This window comes from Canis lupus, chromosome 19 (genome assembly GCF_003254725.2).
Source record: "Canis lupus dingo isolate Sandy chromosome 19, ASM325472v2, whole genome shotgun sequence".
Classification (NCBI taxonomy): domain Eukaryota; kingdom Metazoa; phylum Chordata; class Mammalia; order Carnivora; family Canidae; genus Canis; species Canis lupus.
Genome location: NC_064261.1, coordinates 13,247,642 through 13,270,817, shown reverse-complemented (window position 1 = coordinate 13,270,817; position 23,176 = coordinate 13,247,642). Strand labels below are relative to the sequence as shown.

The 23,176-nt window shown below is 39.0% G+C and overlaps 2 protein-coding genes across 19 annotated transcripts in view; one reads left to right on the top strand and one right to left on the bottom strand.

The window, feature by feature from the left end:
• The window catches only part of MFSD8 (major facilitator superfamily domain containing 8), a 127,362-nt gene that overhangs the window by 43,386 nt on the left and 60,800 nt on the right, over nucleotides 1-23,176 (bottom strand). For 2 of the 15 annotated variants that reach the window (XM_025420575.3, XM_025420569.3), the window contains exon 1: nucleotides 6,489-6,647. The exons of 10 other annotated variants lie outside the window; for them this stretch is intronic. In XM_025420575.3, coding sequence (XP_025276360.1) covers nucleotides 6,489-6,553 — 65 coding nt within the window. In that variant the 5' untranslated portion in view covers nucleotides 6,554-6,647. Of the gene's footprint in view, nucleotides 1-1,779; nucleotides 1,953-6,488; nucleotides 6,648-23,176 lie in introns of those variants that run through there. 3 more of the 15 variants (XM_025420574.3, XM_025420577.3, XM_049097277.1) reach the window with 2 other exon arrangements.
• The window catches only part of ABHD18 (abhydrolase domain containing 18), a 46,283-nt gene continuing 29,821 nt past the window's right edge, over nucleotides 6,715-23,176 (top strand). The window contains exons 1-4 of one of the 4 annotated variants that reach the window (XM_049097280.1): nucleotides 6,737-7,023; nucleotides 8,644-8,873; nucleotides 18,287-18,395; nucleotides 19,033-19,117. In XM_049097280.1, the coding sequence (XP_048953237.1) occupies nucleotides 8,867-8,873; nucleotides 18,287-18,395; nucleotides 19,033-19,117 (201 nt within the window). In that variant the 5' untranslated portion in view covers nucleotides 6,737-7,023; nucleotides 8,644-8,866. Of the gene's footprint in view, nucleotides 7,024-7,123; nucleotides 7,269-8,643; nucleotides 8,874-18,286; nucleotides 18,396-19,032; nucleotides 19,118-23,176 lie in introns of those variants that run through there. The other 3 variants (XM_049097281.1, XM_049097279.1, XM_049097282.1) reach the window with 3 other exon arrangements.

Below are 23,176 nucleotides of genomic sequence, written 5' to 3'. Positions count from 1 at the left end.
TCTTTGCCTCTCTCTCTCTCTCTCTCTCTCTCTCTCTGAGGCTATCATAAAATAAAAATTAAAAAAAAAAAATCAGGGGATCCCTGGGTGGCGCAGCAGTTTAGTGCCTGCCTTTGGCCCAGGGCGTGGTCCTGGAGACCCGGGATCGAATCCCACGTCAGGCTCCCAGTGCATGGAGCTTGCTTCTCCCTCTGCCTGTGTCTCTGCCTCTCTCTCTCTCTCTCTCTGTGACTATCATAAATAAATAAAAATTTAAAAAAAGATATAAAAATCAGTGCATGACCATTAATTGGATTCCGTTTTTTTAAAAAAAGATTTATTTATTTGAGAGAGAGTGATAGAGAGTGAACATGAGTGGGATAAGGGGGAGAGGGAGAGGGAGAGAATCTCAAGCAGACTCTCTGCTGAGCTCGAAGACTGATGTGGAGCTCAATCCCGTCACCCAAGATCATCACCTAAGCTTATTTCCCAGAGATCATGACCTGAGCTGAAATCAAGATTCAGATGCTTAACTGACTGAGCCACCCAAGTGTCCCTAGATCCTGTTATTGTCTTTTTTTAAATAGCTATAAAGTATATTTTTGGAACTGAAAAAAACTTGAGTATAGGCTACATATTGCATGATATTTTGAATTAGTATTGTATTTTTAGCTATAGTTACAGTGACATAGTTGTGTAAAGGAATGTTTTTGCTTTGAGAAGATGTAGGCTGCAGGGGCACCTAGGTGGCTCAGGTGGTAAAGAAGTGGACTCTTGGGTTTTTTTTTTTTTTTGACTCTTGGGTTTCAGCTCAGGTCATGATCTCAGGATTGTGAGGTCAGGCTCTGCACTCAGCGGGGAGTCTGCTTCTCTCTCCCCCTCTCCCATTGCAAGAATGTGTGCACTCCCTAAAAATAAATCTTAAATAAAAGAAGAAGATGACTGAAATACTTGGGATAAAGTGTCATAATACCCGCAAACTACTTTTGGGAATTTTGGCAAAAAGGTATATGTGGGTGTATGTGCATATAGAAAGAGATTTGAGCAGCATGGTAAAGGCTAACAGTGATAGGGTATACAGGTATTCATTGTACTCTTTTTTCAACTTTTCTATGGACTTGAAATTTTTTGAAATAATTTTACTTTTTACTTTTTTTTAATTCAAAAAGTATAAGTCTGGTGAAGAAGTGCATCTTTCTATTCTGCTGGAGAGTGTAGGAACGTAGGAGAATATAACTGTCCCTCAGTCAAGTTATAATTTTTTTAAAAAGATTTATTTATTTTAGAAAGAGTGTGAGTGGGAGGGGCCAAAGGAGAAAGAGAAGCCGACCCTGCGCTGAGCATGGAATCTGACGGGGGCTTGATCTAACCAACTTGAGATCATGACCTGAACTGAAATCAAGAGTTGGAGGCTTAACCAACTGAGCTACCCAGGTGCCCCATTAACCATTTTTATTATATTTTTCTTAACTGTGATGATTCAACCAACCATGTCACATGGCTAAGACTGACTTTCTGAAGGTTTCTTTCTTGTATCATAAAGGCATAAGAAGGAATGCTGAACTTCCAAGACAATTTGTCAAAGTTGTAACTTAAAAACTAGGAAGAATACATGAAATACTGGAGTGAATTGATCACCAAAATAAATTAGATAAAATTTAACAGGAATAAGTAAAAAGTACCAAATTTAGGTTCAATAGATTATTATTTAATACAAGGAGCCTTGGGTAAACAGCAGTACTTTATTTTTAAAAAAATGACTCTGGATTTACTGAGGGAAAAATAAAATTACATATTTACCAGAGAGGGACGCGTGGGTGGCTCAGTGGGTGAGCGTCTGCCTTTGGCTCAGGATGTGATCCCAGGGTCCTGGGATCCAGTTCCGCATCAGGCTCCCTGCATGGAGCCTGCTCCTCCCTCTGCCTCTGTCTCTGCCTCTCTCTGTGTGACTCTCATGAAAAAGTAAATAAAATCTTAAAAACAAAAACAAAAAAACCATATTTACCAGCGAGAGCATTTGTGAACTACTGAAGAGCAAATGAACCCATATTCAAAGAAGATAAAAGAATGTGTGCTCATTGACAAAACAGTGTAATGGTATTACAGTACAGAATTTAGAAGATAAAAATAAATTGAGAATGTTCTATAAGGATATGTTCTATAAGACCAGAAGGCTTAGTAATATCTGTATTACAGAAATTAGGCTAGAGTTGCAAAGAAAAATTTTAAGCACCTGTTAACATTTTAGGATATTCTAAAAGAAGGATCAGCAAACTATAGTCTTTAGTCCAAATCAAACCTATCACCTGTTTCTAGATCACCAGTTTCTACTGAAGAATAGTTTTTACAAACGAATATTTGTGAGCAACTTAATAGAAATCACCTTTAAAAAAAAAGATTTTTATTTTATTTATTTGACAGAGAGAGCAAGCCAGAGAACACAATCAGGGGGAACAGCAGAGGGAGAGGGAGAAGCAGGCTCCCTGTGGAGCAGGACCCTGGGATCATGGCCCGAACCAAAGGCAGCCGCTTAACCAACTGAGCCGCCCAGATGCCCCAAAAACATCGACCCTTAACTCTAGTTAAGCAAAATGCCACCCCTAAAAAAGGAATGGTATTCCTATCATGGATTTGTATTGCAAAAAAATTTATTCATTTATTATATTTTAAATTTCATTACCAAAAAATTTTGTGAGACTTTGTTTTCTTTCTTGTTATCTAAGTACCTATATAGTATCTTTGATTCTGCCTCACATCCTGCAAAGTCTAACATATTTACTATCTGGGCCTTTACAGAAAAAGTTTGGTAACCTCTTGTTCTCTTAAACACTATAAATGGGGTAAGTGGAGACCACTGAGGACTCCCCAGACCAGTAAATTAAAACTAACCTTCTTACAACTAATCTTCTACAAAGCAGGAAAACATATCCACTGGAAAAAAGACAGTCTCTTCAATAAATAATGTGGGAAAATTGGACAGCCACATGCAGAAGAATGAAACTAGACCATTCTCTTACACCATACATAAACTCAAAATAGATGAAAGATCTAAATGTGAAACAGGAATCCATCAAAATCCTAGAGAAGAACACAGGCAGCAACCTCTATGACCACAGCTGCAACAACTTCTTACTAGACACGTCCCCAAAGACAAGGGAAACAAAGGCAAAAATGAACTATTGGGACTTCATCAGGATAAAAAGCAAACAGTCAACAAAACTAAAAGGAAACCTACAGAATGGGAGAAGATATTTGCAAATGACATATCAGATAAAGGATTAGAATCCAAGATCTATAAAGAACTTATCAAACTCAACACCCAAAAAACAAACAGTCCAACCACGAAATGGACAGACGACATGAACAGACATTTCTCCGAAGACCTACACATGGCCAATAGGCACATGAAAAAATGCTTCATATCACTTGTCATCAGGGAAATACAAATCAAAACCACAATGAGATGCCACTTTACACCAGTGAGAATGGCTAAAATTAATAAGACCGGAAACAAATGTTGGCCAGGATGTGGAGAAAGGGGACCCTCTAACACTGCTAGTGAAAATGCAAAATAGCACAGCCACTCTGGAAAAGTGTGGAGGTTCCTCAAGAAGCTAAAAATAAAAATACCCTAGTAAAATGATGGGACACCTGCACCCCAGTGTTTATAGCAGCAATGCCCACAATAGCCAAACTTATAGGAAGAAGCCGAGACGTTCAACAGATGAATGGATAGAGCAGTTGTCTATATATACAATGGAATATTACTCAGCTATCAGAAAGGACAAACACCCACCATTTGCTTCAATGTGGATGGAACTGGAGGGTATTATGCTGAGCGAAGTAAGTCAATTGGAGAAAGACAATTATCATATGGTTTCACTCTTATCTGGAATGTAAGAAATAGTGAAAGGGACCATAAGGGGGAGGGGAAACCAAGTGGGAAAATTAGAAAGGAAGACAAACCACGAGAGACTCCTGACTCTGGGAAACAAAGGGTTATGGAAAGGGAAGTGGCTGGGGGGATAGGGAACTGCAGGATGGGCATTAAGGAGGGCACATGATGTGATGAGCATTGGTTGTTATACCATACGTTGGCAAATTGAATTTTTAAAAATGTTTGGGGACGCATGGGTGGCTTAACAATTGGGTGTCTGCCTTTGGCCCAGGGCGTGATCCTGGAGACCTGGGATTGAGTCCCACATGGGGCTCCCTGCTTAGAGCCTGATTCTTTCTCTGCCTGTGTCTCTGCCTCTCTCTCTTTCTGTGTTATCTCATGAATAAATAAAATCTTTAAAATTAATTAATTAAAAATGTTTGGTAGAATTCAAAAAATAAAAATAAAAAATAAATCTAACCTTCTTAGTGAGGTAAAGTTGATGGTGAACTAGGCTGAAGTGTCTACAATTTACTCAAAGCGAGCAGGGCTTGACAATTAGTAATACATATGTTCATTTTACTAGGGAATCTATGTTTTAAAAGAGTATTGAATTATTCTTAAAATATATCCTAATTTTTAAAATGATCAACTATTTTATTTTTGGACAGAACATGTGAATTCAGATGCACCCTAATGAGCCTCAATCACTCACTCAGATATAGTTGAATCATGAGGGGGTTCCCTGGGTGGCTCAGCGGTTTAGCATCTGCCTTTGGTCCAGGGCTTGGTCCTGGAGTCCCGGGATCAAGTCCTGCATCTGGCTCCCTGCATGGAGCCTGCTTCTCCCTCTGCCTGTGTCTCTTCCTCTCTCTCTCTGTCTCTCATGAATAAATAAATAAATCTTTAGAAAAAAAAATAAATGAAGCATAGGAGTACATAAGAATAAGAAAAAATCACTTTTTAAAGCAGATTTCCTTGGACACAGTTGTAGAATATATACTATGAGACCACATCTATTAACTCAAGGATCCTGAATCTATGGGAAAAACAGCCAAGAATCAGGTAGAAGCAAAAACTTTGATAAATCCAAATGTCACAAAGTGTATGCCCTGAAGCACATGCACCTGACTAATAAGAGAGCGGGTTAGCCCTTAGTCATAGCTTCCATGTTCTAACTGGACATAATTCTATTAAGCTTGGATATGGTTTTCAAAACAGCAGCAAACTACAAGTCTCAAAGTTGGGAGAAGAGACGTTGCTGACAGGAACAAAAACTGGTGTCGTCAACAGGTAACAAAAATATGTTGAGGAAGAGTCTGCCGGCAACAGAACAGGTAGAAAAGCTAAAAAGCAGACATAAAACGTTAAACGTGTAGCAAGTATAGAATAAACTAGTAAGAAAATAGTGTAAAATAAACTAGTATAGAAGCAAATAGTCCAAGATGTCTCAATAGGGCCCTGAGGACATCCTTCTATTATGACATATTTCGGCACTGGTAATAACCATATTGATCTGCAAGTAAAGTGTAGATAAAATTGCAAGACAGGGCAGTCCCGGTGGCCCTGCGGTTTAGCGCCGCCTGCAGCCCAGGGCATGACCCTGGAGACCCCGGATAGAGTCCCACGTTGGCTCCCTGCATGGAGCCTGCTTTTCCCTCTGCCTGTGTCTCTGCCTCTCTCTTTCTGTCATGAATAAATAAATAAAATATTAAAAAAAATTTTTTTTAATTGCAAGACATATAGTCCGTCTAGTAAATCAGAGACCAAAGACACACAGCGCCCAGGGAGTTTCAAACAAAGTGGTTAAAATAAAAGCTCGGTGCTTAAAAGACAAATGTGCAAAACTTAACATGGTCGTCGACAGCTTAATGTGTATCAATTAATTTTTTTTTTTTTTGACATAGGCAGAGGGAGAAGCAGGCTCCATGCACTGGGAGCCCGACGTGGGGTTCGATCCCGGGTCTCCAGGATCGCGCCCTGGGCCAAAGGCAGGCGCCAAACCGCTGCACCACCCAGGGATCCCATGTGTATCAATTAATTTGACAAATTACGTTTCAAAGAAAATAGTCCCGTTTTCCTAAAGACAAAAAAAAAAATAGATACTTCATTGCGTAGTGAGACAAACTGTAACAAATCTGAATTACTGTCCGTAAAGTAGGCCCAATACAACCAGGATTAGGAGTCGAACTACATACAGTTCATCCTCAAACTCTGGGAAATTAAGTCAATATACTTGGCAAAGGGGAAAGGTGTGCCCGTTTCGTACAGGTTGACCTGCTAACAAGGTATCAAAAGTCATCGCGCAATTTAGCCAAACGGAGGAGTATCTTCAAGTATCCACTTAAAAGCATCATTTCGGAACCTCCGTGAAACGCGTGCAGCGAGGAGCTCCAAGGGGACAGGGAACGCAGGGGGCAGCGGGCGGAGGGCCGAGGGCGCGTCTGGAGGTCGGTCACGCCTTCCCCAGGGCCCGCGGGCTCGCCGCGCCGCCGAACTTCGCGCCTCGGCAGCAGGAGCCACCGCCGGATCGCGCGCAACCGCTGCGCGCGCAGCGAGGCTGACGCCGGACGAGGGGGCCAGCCCCAACAGTGCAGGAAGGTGAGGGGGCCTTCCTCCAACATCCGCTCACCTGCTTCCGGGTGTGCGGTCGCCTAAGAGCGGCTCCTGCTCAGCCTCCAACCCCAGGCTCGCCATGATTCCGCCGCCCCCGACGCGGTGAGGCCAACTCTCGCGACACCTCCTGCTCCCTCGCGTTCCCCTCGGCCGAAGCTGTCAGCGCGAGCGCGCAAGTGCGCGTGCGTGCCCGGCAATTCGGGGTGGGCGGGGCGAGGGAGGCGGGGCAGAGACTCAGTCACGTGGGAGGCCCGACGGCGCAGGGCGGGAAGAGGCCGGGGGCGGGGCCCTGCGTCCTCGCTCTCCTGGGGCGCGCGGGTGTCTCGGGCGCCTGGGACCGTGCGCGCGACGGCCTGAGAGGGTTCGGGGCGTGACGAAACGGCTCCCCCGCCTCCCCAGCCTTGGCTGGCTGCGCCCTTTGGCTCCCGCGTTCCTGGAGAGGCTGCTGTCGCTGCTGCTGGGGCTCCGAGGGAAAGCGAGTCCCGGGAGCCAGGGGAGCGGCGGTTCCAGGAGGCTCGGCGGCTGGACAGCAGGCGCCCTCGGCTCGGCCAGTGAGTACGCAGCAGGTCCGGGCCGCGCTCCCCGAGCCCCTGCGCGCGCTGCCTACGTGCCGGGAGGCAGGCACTGGAGGCGCGGGCTCGGCTGCAGGCGCGGGGGTCCGGGCCCCGCACGAGGCGGGGCTTCAGGGCGCGCTGTGGCCGCCCCGGGGGAGGCCGGCGGGCGGGCGGTCTCTGACCCGCCGTGGAAGGTGCAATGGTCTCGGCGCTGCCGTTGTCTCGCGCTGCTAAATGCAAAGGTAGTGCCTCGTTGGGGCCTGCGTGGGGCTGTGCAGGTGGGGGGCCAGCTCTTTCTAATCTGCTGACCCTCAGGTCGGCATCTCCCCGCCGCCTGCGCGGACGGGGCGATTTTCAGTCTTGCAAGATGCATGTCACTCCGCAGACCCTGCTGTTGTAACCTGGGGGTTGGAAAAGGCCCAGCCTCGGTGTAGCAGTGACCGGCTCCTTTCATCATAAAGATGACATTTTAATTTAATTTTTTTTAAGATTTTATTTATTTATTCATGAGAGACGCAAGAGAGAGACAGAGGCAGAGACACAGGCAGAGGGAGAAGTACGCTCCATGCAGGGAGCCCGACGCGGGACTCGATTCCGGGTCTCCAGGATCAGGCCCTGGGCTGAAGGCAGACGCTCAACCGCTGGGCCACCCGGGCTGCCCAAAGATGACATTTTTAGAAAGCACGGGTGTTTCAGTTTTGTTTCAGTAGATCTTGATGCAGTCTCTTTCCTGGTGCTTACATATTAACATCTTCTGCGAGTAGGCTTGTAAGCTAATTGGTAGCAGTGGTCATTATGTGTGTCATGATTATTGTTTTATTAGGACTGATACACTCTCATGTGATTTCATTTGATTACAACTGGTCCTGTGAGATAGGTAGAGCAGACACGTTTCTGTTTTATAGAGAACTAAGGTTCAGAGAAGTAGACAACTTACCCAGAGCCGCTTGGTGTGAAAGTGGCAGAATTGGGACTCAATTCGGTTAATTCGACCAATATTTATAAGCAGCTTCCCTGTGCCAGGCCCTATATTAGTTATCTGTTCTGTGGTATATAGGCCATGACTTTTGGCTTTTGTCTTGTTTGTGACCTTCCTGTGTTTATCCTAGCAGGCGTATTCCATGGTGAGCAGCTAAATTTGAAATGTGTTCCCTCTTAGTTCAGAACTGTTTTCTTTTCTTTTTTTTTTTTTAGATTTATTTATTTATTCATAAGAGACAGAGAGAGAGAGAGAGAAGCAGAGACACAGAGGGAGAAACAGGCTCCATGCAGGGAGCCTGACGTGGGACTAGATCCCAGTTCTCCAGGATCAAGTTCTGGGCCAAAGGCAGGCACTAAACCGCTGAGCCACCCAGTCGTCCCCAGAACTGTTTTCTGAATCCAGACCTGATACTTTGTGCTTGGATTCAGTCTTGCAAATTTGTTTGTAACAGCTCCAAGAATTTACCAGATTCCCATGACTGGTTCCAAGAGGGTATATTGGTAAAAAACATTTGTGTGTGTGTGTGTTTGCCATAAGGTTGCTTTAATGTATCAGTGACTTCTTTTTTAATCCCTGAAATCTAGCACTGTGTGTGTGTGTGTGTGTATTTCATAAAGGAACTTTTTTTTTTTTAGGTTTTATTCATTTATTCATGAGAGACACACAGAGAGAGTTAGAGACACAGGCAGAGGGAGAAGCAGGCTCTCTGCTGGTAGCTGGATGCAGGACTTGATCCTGGGACTCAGGGATCCTGGCCTGAGCGGAAAGCAGACCCTCAACCACTGAGCTACCCAGGCATCCCCACAAAGGAACTTTTAACCAGTATTGCACCAAGAAGAATAATTGCTAGATGAATATATGTTGAGTGAGTGCTTATTGACTTACCTCATTTAATCCTTACAACAATCTTCTGTGTTAGGATTCTGTCAAGCATACAAGGAAAGTGAGAGCATGAAGAGTAGTTAATTTTCCTAGGGTCACACTGCTAGTAAGTAACAGAGCTAGAATCCAAGAAACATAGGACTCCTGACTGTAAAGCGGGTGCTTTTTCACCAACAGCCTTCCTATAAAAATAATTTTAAGAAGAATCTTTTCCTGTATCTCCTAAAATATATCAAAACAAGTGATCAATTTTTATGTAAATTGAATAATTTGCTACTGTGTGTGTATAGTAGGCCAGATATTATTCCCGTTTTGTAAATTAAGGTGGCATTCAAGGTCACATAGCTAGTGAAGAAACCCAGGTCTTCTGACACTGCTATTTTCCATTGCTACCTCCAAGTGATGACTTTAGACCACAAAAGTACATGGAATGGGTGTGTGTAGAACTGGTGAAATCTAAGTAAGATCTGTGTATTGTACTATAGGAAAAAAAAAAAAAAAGAAAGAAAAAAATCATTTTTTAGGAACAGTGCACCCAAAGAAATATTTTAAAAATCTTTTAAGACTCTTAATTACTTTCTTTAAAGCCCATCGAAAAGTAGAGCTAAATTTGAAGAGAGATTAGATTATTTCCTCAGTGTTTCACATAGGATATGAAACAATCCACCTGTTGAATTTCCTTCCATGACTTCTTAAATATCCACCTCTCAAAACAACTGAGCAAATAAACTTCCTATTTATGTGTCAACTTTATGAAGATAAAAATCCAGGAAAAAAACCAGGATTTCATTGTTTAAATGCTTAAGTATTAGAATGATAGGGATGCCTGCGTGGCTCAGCAGTTGAGCATCTGCCTTTGGCTCAGGGCGTGATCGTGGTCCCAGGATCGAGTCCCACATCAGGCTCCCTGCATGGAGCCTGCTTCTCCCTCTGTCTGTGACTCTGCCTCTCTCTTTCAGTGTTTCTCATGAATAATGTTTTTCTCTTTAAAAAAACAATTAGAGTAATAGGAGATAAAAGTAGTATATGGCACTGTAAGTACTATATAGACACTGAGTGCCGCTTCAGTAATAGAGCTCATTTCTAGGAAAGACTTTTCATTCCTTAGCATTGCAGTAGAACTTCTATTTTTGTAGAAGTTTATTTTTGTAGAAGTACTTCGATTTTTCCTTTTGCACTGGCTATATTAAAACATAGATGACAGTTGTGTCTGTTTGGCTTGATATATACTTCAAAAATGGATCCTGTCTCTGCAGAAGCTCACTGGTGTCAATCCAGCCTGATATAGAGGCTTTAAGTATCTTATGTGGATCTAGATGGTGCCTTTCTCTGGTGAACTAGTTATCTTTACCCTAGACTTAGGTTATCATGATGGCACTGGATAGCAGTTAGCCCTACCCAGAAGACTTATGTGTTTATTTTATTTTATTTTTAAAAAATTTTATTTATTTATGATAGTCACACAGAGAAAGAGCTAGAGAGAGGCAGAGACATTGGCAGAGGGAGAAGCACGCTCCATGCACCGGGAGCCCGACGTGGGATTCGATCCCAGGTCTCCAGGATCGTGCCCTGGGCCAAAGGCAGGCACTAAACCGCTGCGCCACCGGGGCTGCTGACTTATGTGTTTAGAACGTCCCAAAAAACCTGGTTTTTAATATTATTCTTGGGACTGAAATGGGATTCAAGAAGTTCTTTGTAATCCTAAACTCCATAACCAAACTTATAGCAAGTTATGTGTGTATTTGATTTGTTTTCTATAACTTAATTGGCCAGTCGTTCATTGCAGGTAAATATAGCAAGGAATGTACTGGCTCTAGATTTTGAATGCTGACTGTTATAGCTTATATTATATGGAATTAAAGTGATTTGGAAAGCTTTTCTGGTATAGGATTGAAAATTAGAAATGACTAAACAACTTAGACATATAACAAACATAGTACTTTAGAAAGTATTTGAAGAGTTCATTGTTCTCAGGTCCTTTCCTGCTTCCCTTGAACTTTTTATTTTTGTATATTTATTTGTCTTTGTTTACCAACTGAGAAGAATATTGGGTAGAAAAATAGGATGTCTCATGAGGGGTTTTCTTCTTACTGTAAATATGAGTTTTGGAATTTGGGATTTTGGGGGGGGATTTTTTTTTAATGCGAATATGGAATCTGCTTTTTGCTGTTGAAGCTGTACATGTTACAGAGGAAGACATCAGCCCCCATCCCTTTCCAGCCATTATAGAGAAAATAAATGGCCCATGATATGATGATATGTTATATGGTAAAGCTAATAGTATGACACTCCCATACTTACATTAGGTTATATTAGACTTTGCCTTGCTAGCATACTCAGTCTCACTCTCCTGGTGGCCTTGAGAGGTAAGCTGCTTTTTTGTGAACTGCCTACAAAGAGAGCCACATGGTAGGGAACCATGGATAGCCCCTAGGAGCTGAGGTTGGCCTCTGGGTGACAAATAGCAAAATACTGACACTTGCATCCCTGTAGCTGTGAAGAAAGGCTGAGTGAGCTTGTAAGCAAGTTTTCCTCCCTCAAGCTTCCAGATGAGAACACAGCCCAGCTGATACTTTGATTGAAGCTAGATGAGACCCTAAAGCAGAAAACCCAGGTAGGCTGGGTTCTTGGAAAGTAATCCTCAAGAAAAGGAAGTGAGAGGTTAGGGAAACCAGTTAAAGAGATCTGTTCTTCAAATTTCTTTTTTTTTTTTTTTTTTTTTTTTTTTTAAATTTTTTTTTTAACTTTTATTTATTTATGATAGTCACAGAGAGAGAGAGAGAGGCAGAGACACAGGCAGAGGGAGAAGCAAGCTCCATGCACCGGGAGCCCGACGTGGGACTCGATCCCGGGTCTCCAGGATCGTGCCCCGGGCCAAAGGCAGGCGCCAAACCGCTGCGCCACCCAGGGATCCCTGTTCTTCAAATTTCTATTTAAAAGCATTAGTGAGGCCTTCAAATATTTAAATCATGGCATGGCATTTTTATGAAGAGAATAATACATGCTTTGAATCTGTTCTTAGATCAGTAGGATAATGAACTACTTATGCTTACTGAGAAATTATCAAGAGGGAAAGAAAGTATCAGTTAACTTCTGAAGAATTTGGAAGATAGATTATCAAATTAACTCGTTTCTAAATTTCCTTTTTTTTTATTGTGGTAAAATATATGTCATATAAATTTACCATCTTAACCATTTTTAAGTGTACAGTTCAGTGGTATTAAATTCATTCATAGTGTTGTGCAAACATTACCACCACTCATCTATAGAAGTCTTCATCTTGCAAAACTGAAACTCTCTACACATTAGATAATACTCGCCCCCTTTCCCCATCCCCTCAGCCCCTGGGGATTCTGGTTTCTGCTTTCTGTTTATGAATCTGGCTATTCTAGGTACCTCATATAAATAGACTCATACAGTATTTGTCTTTTTGCGACTGGCTTGTTTCACTTAGCATAATGTCCTCAAGGTTCTTCCACACTGTAGCATATGTTAGAATTTCATTCCTTTTTAAGGCTGAATAATATTCCATTGTATGTTTACACCACATTTTACTTATCCATTCATCCAATTTGGTGATAAGGGCACTAACTTTGAACCCCCATTACACAAAATCCTAAGAAAAAAGTTTCACTTTTCTCATTTCTAGACCTATATTACAAAAGATTAGTTATTATTATTAGATTTTGAATTTCCTCAATAAAGGCAGACGTTTAATCGCTAAGCCACTTAGGCATCTCTCCTCTATTCTATTTATAACATTGTTCTTTTGAGATACTATTTTTAAACCTGTTAACAACAGACACAAGGTTTATGTTTATATCATTAATTAGAATTTTCCCATGCAGAATTCTACAAGATACCATTTTGTAATAAGATACACTTAGTACAAATTATTTTTAAAAATATTCCTTAGCTTTTTTTTCATTTTCAGATCGTTATTCCCTACAACTAGGTGTATTATTTAAAATATCTTGAGACACCTGGGTGGCTCAGCGGTTGAGCATCTGCCTTTGGCTCAGGACATGATCCCAGAGTTCCAGGATCCAATCCTACATCAGGCTCCCTGCATGGAGCCTGCTTCTCCCTCTGCCTGTGTCTTTGCCCCTCTCTCTCTGTGTCTCTCATGAATAAATAAATAAAATCTTTAAAAAAATTGTATTCCAGGAATGAATGTATCAAATACTTAGGGAAGCTTTATTCCTCTGTGATGGAATATGCATCTCTCCACCATACCGTACTATCTCTTCAATTTCTCTTACAAGTTAAGCCATATCAGAAACCCAAGGTCACAAGTATAAAGTGAAAAAAGTTCCATGCATGTTACCAAATTCCAGGATTACATTTCTTAATCTACTATCCTAAGGATTTTTATAAATCTGCTTTTTAAGAAAAAAAATGACGCTCAACTGCTGAGCCACCCAGGCGTTCCTGGAATGCAATTCTAATACAACAATTGTGGGATTGAAGGGAAAAATCTAGAATAAACTGTTCTTATGAAATAGTAATATTCATCTCAAGAGAAAGTATAAGGAAAAAGGAATCCTATTCATAATAGTTATCACAAATAATAGTCATGTTTCATAAAAATACATAAAGGAAAAAAAATACATAAAGGATAGAATAAAATATTAATGGAGCAAATAAAACTCTGGGTGGAAAGGCTAAAAAAAACAGTGTTACTAAATTAATATATGGATTGAACACACTATTGGTTACATTACAAAAAGGATATTTCATAAGTTATGATAATCATAAATGGGATATATATGGGAAACTCATTGTACACATTTAAGCACCAAAACAACACTTGTAAGAGCTGCTTGAAAGGGTTTTAAAAATGGGATATAGGTTTTAGAACTAGATCTAAGTTTATAGAATTCTAGATTAAAAAGTAGGTATTAGTTGGGGCATCTGGGTGGCTCAGTCAGTTAAGCGTCCCACTCTTGATTTCTGTTCAGGCCATGATCTTAGGGTCATGGGATCAGGCCCTGAATGGGACTTCACACTTAGTGGGGAATCTCCTTGAGATTCTCTCTCTCCTTCTCCCTCGCCCACCCCACCCCACCCCACCCCACGCTTGATTACCTAAGGTAATTTTCCTAAGACTACCAAAAAAGGAAAGTTTCCATAAGTCCCCATACTCCCTCACTCTGCCTTCAAACTGTGGCATCCCATCACTGACTTCTGATACAGTCTTTGCTGTCCTGCTGGCCACTTCCTTGCGTGTATTTAGTAAACTTCTATCTCTGTTGTTCTGCTTGGATGAATTCTTTCACTATCTGCACTACTGGCATCCATCTGAACATATCACCCCATATTTGGTGGCCCTGCTATCTGATTGGGAGGCCCCACAATAAGGATAACCAGTAATATCGTTGCCATTAGTCATAGATATAGCACTTTTGTGAAGTACTGTTAAAATGCTTCATAAATAGTAACTCATTTACTTCTCAAACCAATCCTAAAGGGTAAGTACTGTCATTATTCCCCATTTTACAGATGATTCACAAAAAGGATAACTGATTTGTTCAAAGTCACATGGTAGAGGGTGCAACCCAGAAAAGAGTTCATGCTCTTAAAGCCATTATGACATATTGAACCTTAAACACAGCTCTTTCTAATTTATATACACTCAACTGCAAAACAATTAAATGTGAATAATTTTTTAATAACAACTAAATCCAGAAAGTATCACAATAATAAATATAAATGGGCTAAACTCATCTAATATAAAAAAATGAGGCAGTCCTATAAATCAGCAGGGTGAGGAACAACATTGGAAAAAGACAAATAATGTTGTTAGTCTCTTTTGTGTTTAAAAACAAACACACCAAAAACTCCTAAAATATGTGTACATGTATAAATGGATAGGAGTCACGGGTATACAGCATTAAATACAATGGTTACCTTTTGGAAGGAGAGGAAACTTAGAAGTAAAGAAGAGAGACTTCTCAGCTTTACTCTCTCTCTCTCTTTCTCTCTCTCTCTCTCTATATATATATACACACATATATATTTTTTAAAAGACTTATTTATTTGAGAGAGAGAGAAAGAATGCTCTAAAGGGGGGGGGGGAGGGAGAGAGAGAAAAAGAAAGAATCTCAAGCAGACTGCCTTGAGCATAGAGCTAGTTGCAGGGCTGGATCCCACGACCTCAAGATCATGACCTAAGCTGAAACCAAGAGTCAGACACTCAACAAACTGAGCCACCCAGTCACTCCTCTTCTGTATATTTTTATGTTTGAATCCTGTCAAAAATACGTAATATGGGTAGCCCAGGTGGCTCAGTGGTTTAGCACCGCCTTTGGCCCAGGGTGTGATCCTGGAGACTCGGGATCAAGTCCCACATTGGGCTCCCTGCATGGAGCCTGCTTCTCTCACTGCCTGTGTCTGCCCCTCTCTCTCTCTCTCTCATAAATAAATAAAATCTATTAAAAAATATGTAATGTAACTAGTGTTTTTAAAGTTTGTGTAGGTAGTAAATAATGTCAAAGAGAAAATATTCCAAAATGTTAGCACTAAATAGCTCTGAAAAGTAGAATTGGAGGTAATAGAAACAAGACCATTCTTCCCTTTTTCACTATGTCTACTTTGAATTTAAAAATGTTACAATGAAAAAAATAAAAACGTTACAATGAGCATCTTTGAATTAGCAAATAAAGAAGAGACTGTGTGATCATTTTCTCTTGCCTTTCCTCTTACATAAATTATTTGTTCCTGTGCTTTGCCTTTACCTACTGACTAGATAGTTTTTACAGACTTCATTGAAACATTGTCCATGAGTAGACTTCAGGAAGTATATGGTTTTAATGATATTTGCAATTTAAAGTCTTGTCTGTCGACATCATATTGTTATGTAGGTCTTGGCTTAAGTATTATGTCTTTGGTTAAGTGGAACTTTTTTGACTATCAAAAGAGCCTTCTGGTCTTTCTTACACTGTCTTGTTATATTATCATTATAGTGTTGTCATCATCTGTCTATTTTTTGCTTAATTTAAAAAAAATTGTTTTACTTCATTATAAGATCTGTGAGAGGAAGAATGTGCTTTGATCTTCTTATATTGGGGCCTAATATAATTCTTGGCATATTATAAGTATTTAATAAATAAATACTTGTTGCCTAAATGAAAAAGGTCATATTCTTAAAGTTCAGAAACTTATTTGTGTTACACTGTCCTAGAATGGTTTAGCTTTGGGGAACTAATTGATGATAATTCATGGAGTCTAGTAATCAGAATCCTAGTTTGTTTATTTATGGTGGTAGATAGAAGTAGTATAATAAAGCTGGATATGCATTATTATGCCAGAACCAAATTTTTATCAAGAATAAAAATTGAGGGACACCTGGGTGGCTCAATGGTTGAGCATCTGCCTTTGGCTGAGAGTGTGATCCCTGGGGTCCTGGGATCGAGTTTCACATTGGGCTCCCTGTAGGGAGCCTGATTCTCCCTCTGTGTATGTCTCTGCTTCTCCTCTCTCTCTGTCTCTCATGAACAAATAAAATCTTCAAAAAAAAAAAATTGAATAACACATGGAAATTGTGAAAAAAAGAGTTGGGTGGTATTAAAAAATACTAAATACTTTATTCTGTCTTTAGATTATATTGTTTAACAAGTATATTATCTAGTAAATATTTGTTCTTGGTCCTGAGAATTGTGAGAGGCAATATGAATGATTTGTTTTTGCTGGTCCAGTCACAAAAACAAGTGCCAGCCCAGTTGGATGGTGGGTTTGATTATATACCTATGTAAACAGAGAGGAGCATTAAGTTAATTTTGTTACAAATCAAAGAGAAGTATAAAACATAGGGATAGTTCCATAAAAATATTCAAAATAATAAAGAAATACTAACGTTCACTGGTGAAAATGCACATTTCCATTTTCCATGTTTCTAAGTAGAATAAATCAGGTTTTGTCCACAAGTCAAAACTATACCATTCATTTTGAAAAGACAGAGGCAGATATTTTTAAAAAATAAAATTAAAAAAATATATATTTAAGAAATGTTTGGTAAAATTGAAAAGTAGTACAATGTAGTAGCACTGATTATTACTTTTCATGCACTATAGTGTAGTAGACAGGCAGCGTAGAATAGTTAGATCTCACTGTGTGCCTGGGATTCAGTTTTAGCTCCGCCTACTACTAGCTGTGTGACTTTAGGTAAATCACTTATTTTCTCTGTGGCTCAGTTTCCTCATCTTGGGGTAATAGATCTTTCTTCATAAAGTTGCTGAGAGATTTAAACAAGAATGTGTGTATGTAAAATAAAAAATGTGTGTATGTGTGTTTGTAGTTGTACAAAATGGTGCTTGGCAGTAAGTAAGAGTCACTAGAATTGTTATCCAATTGTAGTGGGGAACCTGCTTCTCCCTCTCTCTCCCCCTTCCTTCACCCCCCCACTTGTGCTCAGTTTCTCTCTCTCTCTCTCTCTCTCTCTCTCTCTCTCTCGATTGCTCTTGCTCTCAAATAAAATCTTAATATATATATAGAAAGAGCGTTTACTATTACTGTGCTGAGAATGGGAAGATCCTGCCCTAAAGGAATACAGAGTTTATGTTTTCTACTTTCATCCAAGTTCTTTTTTCGTGTGTCTTATATCCAAGAGACTAAATTCAAGATATATAGTTTAATCTTAGTCTTTAACTTATTTCCCAGTTTTATTGACATTTAATTAATATATAACATTATATTAAAGTTGATAGCAAATGATTTGATATTTGTATATATTGTGAAATGATTAACGTGGTAAGTTTAACATCCATCACCTAACATAGCTACACATTTTTTTCTTGTGATGACTACTTTTTTTTTTTAATATAAATCTCCCCCTTTATTTTACCATTCAACAACAATCACTGCCAATCACTCCTAATCTTTTCTACTGATTGTATTTTTTTTAAGTTCTTTTTTTTAATTTTTTATTGGTGTTCAATTTACTAACATACAGAATAACCCCAGTGCCCGTCACCCATTCACTCCCACCCCCCGCCCTCCTCCCCTTCTACCACCCCTAGTTCGTTTCCCAGAGTTAGCAGTCTTTACGTTCTGTCTCCCTTTCTGATATTTCCCACACATTTCTTCTCCCTTCCCTTCTATTCCCTTTCACTATTATTTATATTCCCCAAATGAATGAGAACATATAATGTTTGTCCTTCTCCGACTGACTTACTTCACTCAGCGTGATGACTACTTTTAAGATCTATAAGGTGAGTAGTTCTGGGGATGTAATGTATAGCATGGTAACTATAGTTAAAAATACATATTTGTATATTTGAAAGTTACAAAAAGTAGATCAATCTTTAATTTTCACCTGATATTTAAAGAGATGGTTAGGAAATTGACCACCTGCCTAAAATAAAATATTTTAAAGTCATTTTAAATCTTGTTTCATAGATGTTTGTTTGCTACTAATGGGTGTGAGCAAGTTAGATATTCTATATCGAAGACTTCTCCTCACAAAACTTTTTATCAGAGGATGGGGTAGGCCAGAAGATCTCAAAAGGTGAGTTTTTTTTTTTTCAAAATGCTTATTCTAAATTTGTTTTCGTAAACATTTAAAAAAATTTTAGTGATAAAATTCTTTACTATAAATATAAAATGACAAATTAAGCATTAAAAGTATATAAAATGTAATTATTTCCTTTTGCCTTTTTAATTATTTCCTGTTTTAAACCATATAATCATAAATCGAACTGTTGAACTATTTTAAAATTAAAAATAAAGAGCTCCTAAATACAAACTAGATTTTTAACTTTAATTATTTTTAAGTTGCTTAGCATTCCAGGGACTTAGTTAGCTTCCTCGGGTAACTTGTATTTGTTATGACGATAAAGCTGAGATACACCATAGCTCATGGAAATATCTGGACTTAAGAAAGTGAATCTTCAGGATTTATCCCTTTAATTATGAGTCTTGTATATGTTAATTGCTTTTTGAACAATGACATTTCTCACATATTTTATGAGGCAAAATGTCCAACTTGAATAAAAACCAGTAGATTCCTCTTTTTCCTCTAATGATTCAAATTAAATTTTGACATAGCTTATGAACTGGACTTGCAAATTTTTCAGCATTATAGATCATTTTCAGTACAGTGGGCATAATGAATTTTTTCTTTTTTTTTTTCCTGCTTATAATAGACTCTTCGAATTCAGAAAGATGATTGGAAATCGAGAAAGATGTCAGAATCTGGTTTCAAGTGATTATCCAGTACACATTGATAAGGTATTCAAATGAGAGAAATGAAGTTACAGAGATTCTGGTTTAATATAAATATGTATCAAGAGTAGGCTGAATGGGGACGCCTGGATGGCTCAGCCGTTGAGTGTCTGCCTTCGGCTTAGGTCCTGATCCCATGATCCAGGTTCGAGTTCTGCATTGGGCTCCCTGCGGGGAGCCTGCTTCTGCCTCTGCCTGTGTCTCTGCCTCTGTCTCTTGTGTTTCTCATGAATAAATAAATAAAATCTTTAAAAAAAAAAAAAAGAGTAGGCTGAATGTTGGAGTATAATAGTAAACAAAACATGAGTACAACATAGATTTTAATTTAATATTATTAAAATAAATACCATATTATCCTAAAAGGTTGCTTATTATAGTTATAATTCATGTATATTTGAGAGCATATATTTGGTACTTGCCTAAATATAGGAAAATATATTGGGCAGCCTGGGTGGCTCAGCAGTTTAGCGCCTGCCTTCAGCCCAGGGCGTGATCCTGGAGTCCCGGGATCAAGTCCCACGTCAGGCTTCCTGCATGGAGCCTCCTTCTCCATCTGCCTGTGTCTCTGCCTCTCTCTTTCTCTTTCTCTCTCTTTCTGTCTCTCATTAATAAATAAATAAACCTTAAAATATATATATATACGAAAATATTTAAGTCTTGATCTGTTTCACTTGATCTTAACCAAAAGGCTGAGAAGCGATAAGTCTCAATGTTTTTGAGCCTCGTTTTGTATCTTTAGGATCAGGAGGGTTAAAATAAATTATTCAACATTTCAGAATAATTCTAAGTAATGCAGGGAAGTATTCTAGTTGGAGAATCTGCGCATGAGAAGTTGTTACCAAAACAGCTTTTAAATAACATCAGGGAAACGTTATGTAGTTAATTGTTGAGAGAAGGATAGAAAGAAAATGCTAGGGACTCCTGGGTGGCTCAGCGGTTTAGTGCCTGCTTTAGGCCCAGGGCATGATCCTGGACTCCAGGGATCGAGTTCCATGTCGGCTGCCTCAAGCTCCCTGCAAGGAGCCTACTTCTCTCTCTGCCTGTGCCTCTCTCTCTCTGTCTCTCATGAATAAATAAATAAAAATCTTAAAAAAGAAAAAGAAAATGGCTTATCATTAGAGAAGATGAGAAAATATATTTGAAATAGTTTTGTTTTTTTTAGCAACCATGTTTTTCTGTAAAGCAGTTCTAGGTCTATATAATTGAATAATTGAGGTATTGTTGGGGAGGGGATAAAAATGCCTGGGCTTCACATCCCTTATTGCCCTTTAACCTACGTAACTCTAGTTTCATCTCTTATATGTATTGCATATCTTTAGAAGATTTCATTTTTCAAAATAGTTCCACTGCTAAAAACAAAATTTTATAAATTAGAAATCCCTTGTCTATACCATATAGCTCTTCTTTTTGTAGCTTCTGAATTTAGAACATTTCTCCCTCAATTTTGCTAAATATTTCTATTTTCTCTTTTTTCTTTTTTTCTATTAAAAATCATAGACTTGGGATGCCTGGATGGCTCAGCGGTTGAGTGTCTGCCTTCGGCTCAGGTTCTTATCCTGAGATCTGGGATTGAGTCCCACATCGGGCTCCTTGTGGGACTGCTTCTCCCTCTGCCTATGTCTCTGCCTCTGTCTCTCTCTATGTCTCTCATTAATAAGTAAATAAAATCTTTTTTAAAAAAATCATAGACTTAAACAAATTAAAAGTATACCAAGTAAAAAATCAAAACTCTTGAACTTTCTGCCACTTTCCACCACTTAATTCCATTTCTCTCCCAAGGAAGAGTTACTTTAAGATTTTGGAATGCATTCTTAGAGAGTTCCTTCCTCTCTCTATTCTCCCCATCACTGTCTCTCTTGGTTTTTAAAAACCGATATAAATCACCTGCCATGGAATTCACCCTTTTAAAATGTGCAATTTACTGTTGTTTTTTATTACTACATTCCCAAGATGTGCAGTCCTCACCACTATCATTACCTAATTCCAGAATATTTTTATCTCACCAAAAAGAAACCATATACCCATATAACATTGGCTGTTACTTCCCACTTCCACACAGCTTCCTACCTTCTGGCAGCTATCTCTATGAATTCACCTATTCTAGACATTGCATATGGAATTATATAGTAAAAGACCTTTGGATCTGGTTTATTTCACTTAGCAAATTTTCAGTTTTCATCCATGTTATCTAACAGTACTTCACTTCTTTATTATTAAATAATATTCCATTGTATAGATATGTGACATCTTGTTTATCCATTTATCAGCTGAGGGGCATTTGGGTTTCTCCTTTTTGACTAACTGGTGTATATATACAATGGAATGTTATTCAGCAATCAGAAAGAATGAAATCTTAGCATTTGCAACAACATAGATGGAGCTAAATAAAAAGTATTATGCTAAGTGAAATAAGTCAGAGAAAAACAGATACCATATGATTTTACTCATGTGGAATTTAAGAAACAAAACAAAGGAACAAAGGGGAAAAAAAGAGAGGGAGGCAAAGAAACAGACTCTTAACTGTAGAGAACAAATTGATGGTACCAGAGGAGAGGCAGGTAGTGGAATGGGTGAAACAGGTGATGGATATTAAGGAGGGCACTTGTGATGAGCACTGGGTGTTGTATGCTAAGTGATGAATCACTAAATTCTACATTTGAAACTAATATTGCACTGTATATTAACTGGCTAGAATTTAAATTAAAACTTGGAAACTAAAAGAAACTTGTTAAAAAATGGGGAAAAAGAAGATAGGCTAATACGAACCAATAAAGGATTGAAAATGATTTGCCAAAATTTATTAAAACTTACTTCATGATAAAGTAGCATTTTAAGGGAATCCCAGGGTGGCTCAGGGGTTTAGTGCCTGCCTTTGGCCCAGGGCATGATCCTAGAGCCTCAGGATCGAGTCCTGCATCAGGCTCCCTGAATGGAGCCTGCTTCTCCCTCTGCCTGTCTCTCTCTCTCTCTCTCTCTCTCTGTCTCTCATGGAAAAATAAAATCTTTTTTTTTTTTTTAAAGAAAAAAGCATTTTAAGTCATTTGCCAAAAAAAAAAAATGGATTATTTAATAAAAAATATTGACACTGCTGGCTAGAATCTGTGTTTTAAAATAAGCTGTGTTTTAAAATAAGCTCATAGATAAAGTTTTTTGTTTCCAATTTTAATAAAAATATGTAGTGTTTACTGCTAATTTAATTTTGACTATTGTCCTGATAAAAAATTTTTACTTAAAAAAATAACTATTTGAGGGGCACCTGGGTGGCTCAGTCAGTTAAATGTCTGACTCCTGGTTTCTGCTTGGGTTGTGATCTCATGGGTTGTGAGGTAGAGCCCTAGGTAAGGCTCTGCTCAGCAGGGAGTCTTTGAGATTCTTTCCCTCTGCCCCTCCTCATGTGCACGTGTGCACAGGCACTCTCTGAATCTCTGAAATAAATAAATCTTTTAAAGTATAACTATTTGAGGAGGGGAAGTTTAGGTGTTAAATATTAACAAATGCCTTTGCTATGTATGTAGATACATATTCTTATTTAATGTGTTTACATGACTCATTGCATCAATGGATTGCTTAAAATGAGCCATTCTAACATATTTGACATCAAGTCAACCCTTATTTGATTGCAGTAAATTATTTTTACAGTTTATTTGTAAATTGTTCTCATGTTTATTTTTATATTTTTAAATTCTTCCAACTAGTATTTTATTTTGATTTATTTTGACTTATTTCGTGCTGTTGTACAAATGAGGTTTATTTATAGTTTACTTTTCCAACTATGCTATAGTAAAGGATGTAAAAGGAAAGGAAATGTGTAAGAGCCATGTCTTTTTTTTTTTTTTTTTAAGATTTTATTTATTTATTCATGAAAGACAGAGAGAGGCAGAGATAAAGACAGAGCAAGAAGCAGACTCCTTGCAGGGAGCCCAATGCGGGACTCAATCCCCGGACTGGGATCCCGCCCTGAGCCAAAGGTAGATGCTCAACTGCTGAGCCACCCAGGTGTCCTGAACCATATATTTTTATTTTTTTTTATTTTTTTTTAAGATTTTGTTTATTTATGCATGAGAG